Raw genomic sequence first — 4,859 nt, forward strand, 5'->3', positions numbered from 1 at the left:
TTCAGTTTAGCTTCATGTATGACGATTGTGTACTAATAATAGTTGCTATATATAAATGATGAACAAAATGATCAAATCTGTATGACTTCGATAGAATGTAGCATTAAATTTTGCTTGTCATGCTATTCTAGCTTTGAGGCTTGAAATGGCCTTGAAGCGCTTTTCAGTTTGATTATTGGGTTAGTTAAGCTCAGCCACAACACTACTCTAATACAATAACCCCTTTTAGCAGACGCATTTCAGCTGAACAATAGAATGACTATCCTGATTATGAATTTAGCGGAAATTGCTGCTAAGTACTTAGGAGCTAATTCAGATACCATACAGATTTTGCACTATCGCAAAAAAAATTGTGCTAATCAGCAATTTGTCTTTTAATCTTCAATTAGTGCAAATACTTGAAAAATTGAGACTGTTCTTCATTCTCTTTGTTTGCTGAAATTCATAGTAATTTTTAGACCTTATTGTTCAAATCAATTCCGGCTGTTTTCACAAAAAATCTCTTGGTTCTTGGATGGATTTATTAAAATGATGAAAATTTGAAGCTGATTTTGTTGAGTATGTAAATTTTCTTATCTACGCTGATCTCTTTCTTCCAATTAAATGTTCTCCATCGCGGAATTTAGGTACATTATTTCCTGAGAACATGCTATAAAGACTGTCAACGTTTCTGAACAGTTATCTGATACGCATATTTCATTTGTTTTGAAATTGATAAAAATCATCGTAAAATGCTAAAAGTAGTGACGAAATATTAGGCCGAATGACAATCGTCAACTTTTGAAATTCTGTTTCAGTTCCAAGTTAGGTTAATTTGGGGAATATGATAGTATCTACAAAGGGGGTCAAAATTCAATTCAATTTTTGCTATCTGAGAACTTGTTGCTCTGTTAAAAACCAATCATTTATTCAATTATCAATTTAGTTCTACTTATTAATTTTGTTTCAAATTTTATATTGCCAGTGAGAATCAAGAATACGATAATACTTGTTGCTTGAAAATTTTGATAAAAACTAAGTTCGCTCGGAAAAATTGAGTAGCTTCGTGTGATGTAAATGATGCAAGGTCGCACAAGTTAATAAAGTTTATTCTTTTGTTTTGTATATTTGAGGCGTGCTCAAGTCATGATCTCTGCTGTGAACACGTATGCAGCTTTTTCAATTTTATTCAAGAGATTTGAAAGCAGCAAAAGTTCAAACAATTATCATGATGAAAACATGCCGTGGCAAGATATTTGTTCTCTACGCCCTTCGGTATAAAGCCTCTTATGACTTTCATAAAAAGAATATCAATTTTATTGTACATTTTTCAAAAAGTTCGAAGCTATGTTTTGTGACCATTCACGCCTCGTAGTTATTACGTATACATGCAAAGTGGTCTGCGGTTGCACGGCTCTGATTGGTTAAAAAAGAATTACACCTTTCTTAGTTTATTATCTCATTGAAGCATTTTTTCGTTTTGTATTCACTTAGCGCATATTTGCAGTTGCGAGAAAGTTGCTTCTTTTGCCGAGAATAAATCAAATACCAAAACTCTTCTGTTTCTTGATAAGAAAGAAAACGTGCCAATTTTTTCATTTTACCGCTCTTAGAAAGAACATCAGTGAAACCTTAGTTCGTGAACAAGATGAGTTTTGACGATTCGTGGCATCATTGCACCCAGTTCGCCTGGCCCGCGCAGTTCCCAGTGTCAATGAACGGAAGCAGACAGTCCCCGATTGACATCAAAGAGAAGGACTCGGAAAAGGTCCTCCTGCCCCAGTTCAACCTCAAGTTAGTAGTCAATCTCATACCAAACAAAATAGTGCCAAAGATTATAAAAATATGATCATTATTAAAGAAATATAATACATTAATAAAAATCTGAAACATTTAAATCATGGTTAAATCTGCTCGCAAACAGTTTAATTTGATTAGAAGGATCTTAATTCGATTGCTTAGCGGTCATTTCTTAATGCGTAAGGATAGTTGCATAAAACAAAATCTTACTTTTCCCGTTTTTTGCGCAGACTGTCGACAGATACACGAAATATTTACACAGCGAGCTTCTAGAAACGCAAATATCTTTCATCAGGGAAAAGGGGAAAAAGATCAGAAAAATATAGGTCATTTGCTTTTTTAGAAATTGACTGTAAACTTTACCTAATACGGGGTGGATTTTGAATTTGTCATAATGTAAACGATCTCAACTGAAATAAATGGAGCAGATTGTCTTGGATCCAAATGTGACCAAGAATATCTTCCTATTGAAGGTTAAGATGTTATTGCACTTTAGGGTCTTTTCCGTTTGTGCCCCCCCCCCCCCTCCCCCAGTCCGTTATTTACCCCTCAGTTACAGAGCACGTGCCATTACATAGTAAATCAATATGTAAAAATATGGCACGTGCGCCTGAGGGGTGCAACTAAAATGCACCCACAAAGCTGGGGGGGGGGGGGGGGGCACAAACGGAAAAGATCTGCATTAGGTTCAGAGAGAAATTTCATCCAAAATCATAAACGAATTCTGGTATGTAATGTTTTCTATTTGATGTGTGTGTGATCAGGTGTATTGCGGGTGACCCGAACGCGGACTGGAAAATGACCAACAATGGTCACACCCTCAGTCTGGCCCCGGCTGCTGGTTGCAAGTGGCAGTTGTCTGGCTCTCTCCTGCAGGGCAGCTACATCCTGGACCACTTCCACAGCCATTGGGGAGAGAGTGGAGACTACGGGTGTGAACACATGCTAAATGGCCAGAAATATGCAGGTCCAATTCAATTTAAAATTCCCAGGGTATAATGTGACCCCACTTGAAAAATTAGATCGTCTTAAGTTGGAATTTTTACATCATACTTTGCTGGGCCGTTTCCGTTTGACACCCCCCCCCCCCCCGATTAGTGGGTGCATACGTCCCATAATTCTGCATAATGATATACTATGTATAATGGTACCTAGTTTGTGACTGGGGGAGCATAACGTAATGGGGGGGGCAAAAAGTCCCGCCATAAGGTTGCAATGCAAGGGAACAAACACATGAAATGAAAAACACTTGAAAGAGTTCAAAGTTCGCACTAAAGGAGCATTATTGTTTCACACAAGGCTAATGGAGATAATGTGACCTATCATTCTGTAAATAATTCTTATCGTTCTGGGCTAGTTTGGAGATTTCTCCGCTAATCCGCGATTGTTGCTTTTTCAAGACCAATTTGGGGTACATTTTGTGTTCAATGCTTCTGTGTTATATTAAGCAACTTGTATGCTTAGAGTTCTTTGTGAAAGTTTTGTCTCGAAATTGCCGAAAGAATACGAAAAACCCTATTTTATGTATTTAAAGTTATTTAAAAACCTGCATAAATGTTACCTTGCCTGCTAATAGTTGTTTCCGGAGGATAATTTGCGAGATTTTTCAGGGGAGACTCACTTTGTATTCAAGTGGGCACCCGATCAGGGCAAAGAGGTGAAGGACGCTTTAGCTGTCTGGGGTATCATGATGGAGCAGAGTGACAAGAGCGACTCAAATGCTCAGGCCATCTTTGATGACATTGTCGGCAAAAACATTAGCAAGGTTCACTTTCATTCTAAAGCACAATTGTTCTCTTCTAATCAAAGCGGGAAGGCCTTGTTGCCTAGCTGAGAATTTTGGTGCTCATTTCAGATTGATAAAGTAGTTTTGTTACACTAGTGTCTTGCTTCAAAATAATATCAAGCTGAGCTGAATTGTTGATTCTGATATTAATGCTATTGGATCTTTTTGTTCGAGTTTCAAGTTTCGAAGTCAACGTAAACGAGAATACGCCACCCGCCTCATCCTAAAAAAAGAAAAGCTAATCTGAAGATAGAAGCTTTGAAAAGCCAGCATCATTAAGCTCGTATGAGGGAATTGTTGAAAGGTTAAAAGCAAAGTCATAACCAGGATTGACCTTGAGTCAAGTTCTGATTTCTACAACAAAAATGTGTGCTTTCATTTCTGATCTCGTTTCAAGGTAATCAAGCCCGGTTCCTGTTCAATCCCAGCCATCGATTTCGCCACTCTCGTGCCAGTTGGGGAGTCCGAGTACTACGCATACCAGGGATCTCTCACCACTCCCCCCTTCGCGGAGATCGTGCTCCATGTAGTGTTCAAGAACCCAGTCAAGGTGTCCAAAAAGTACATGGACAAACTCAGGGGTCTGGGAGATCTGAGGGGAGGCAAGACAGAAGCGAACTACAGGTGGATTCAGCCTCTCAATGGTCGAAAGATCTTCTGGTCTTGCTAAACGGAAAAGCAACAATTGAAAGAGAGAGTGCAAGAAAAGTTATCAAAACTAAAAAAACTTTCAAGCCAAATGGCTTGACCTTATGTATTATTCCTGCTTATACGTGGAATTGTTTTGTACTAAATTTTATTGAGAAGTGTTATTTTCTGTTTAATAAAAATTTAATCAGAATACGCGCTATTTCCAAGATTTCGGAACATAATTACCCTTTAGAATTTTGATGACGCTCATCAACGTTTTATTTAACGCAAAGGGCGTGGGCTTATTAAATCGGAATTGATTAAAATCGCGAGCAAAAAGTAAAATTTGTTAAAAATGAGTTTTAGTCTGTACTAGAGAATCTGGGTTCCAGGAAAAAAATCATGTCTGTTCGTTTCGGCTAGTATTATACAACTACGGTGGGAGGGTTGAAAGCATTAGTTTTGAAAAGCCTAAAATAATAGGGTTTTCATACGTGACAAATTGGCGTCGGCTGTGGAAAGCCCCGATGCTCCAACCCATACGGTTCTACTGCAAAAGGAGGTCGTTAAATAAGGGCAGAAGTTCATGAAAACGCTTACACGAAGCACGCAAGTACGCATTCACGCACGCAAGTACGCATTCACGCACGCAAGTACCCATGCA

The 4,859-nt window shown here is 38.3% G+C and overlaps 1 protein-coding gene across 1 annotated transcript; it reads left to right on the plus strand.

Annotated features, from left to right (window-relative positions):
- The first annotated feature begins 1,483 nt into the window (after positions 1-1,483).
- LOC142341009 (carbonic anhydrase 2-like) lies at positions 1,484-4,415 on the plus strand. The gene is made up of 4 exons (XM_075391824.1): positions 1,484-1,773; positions 2,544-2,746; positions 3,390-3,544; positions 3,963-4,415. The coding sequence occupies exons 1-4, from the start codon at positions 1,628-1,630 to the stop codon at positions 4,233-4,235; spliced, it is 777 nt and encodes a 258-aa protein (XP_075247939.1). The 5' UTR covers positions 1,484-1,627; the 3' UTR covers positions 4,236-4,415.
- The last annotated feature ends 444 nt before the right edge of the window (positions 4,416-4,859 follow it).

The sequence above is a fragment of the Convolutriloba macropyga genome, chromosome 6 (assembly GCF_964194025.1).
Source record: "Convolutriloba macropyga chromosome 6, txConMacr16.3, whole genome shotgun sequence".
In the NCBI taxonomy this organism is placed as follows: domain Eukaryota; kingdom Metazoa; phylum Xenacoelomorpha; order Acoela; family Convolutidae; genus Convolutriloba; species Convolutriloba macropyga.

Coding starts and splice junctions, on each gene's coding strand:
- LOC142341009 (XM_075391824.1), top strand. CDS start 1,628: ATGAGTTTTGACGATTCGTGGCATCATTGCACCCAGTTCGCCTGGCCC. Junction 1,774..2,543: donor CTGCCCCAGTTCAACCTCAA/GTTAGTAGTCAA, acceptor GTGTGTGATCAG/GTGTATTGCGGGTGACCCGA. Junction 2,747..3,389: donor AAATGGCCAGAAATATGCAG/GTCCAATTCAAT, acceptor GAGATTTTTCAG/GGGAGACTCACTTTGTATTC.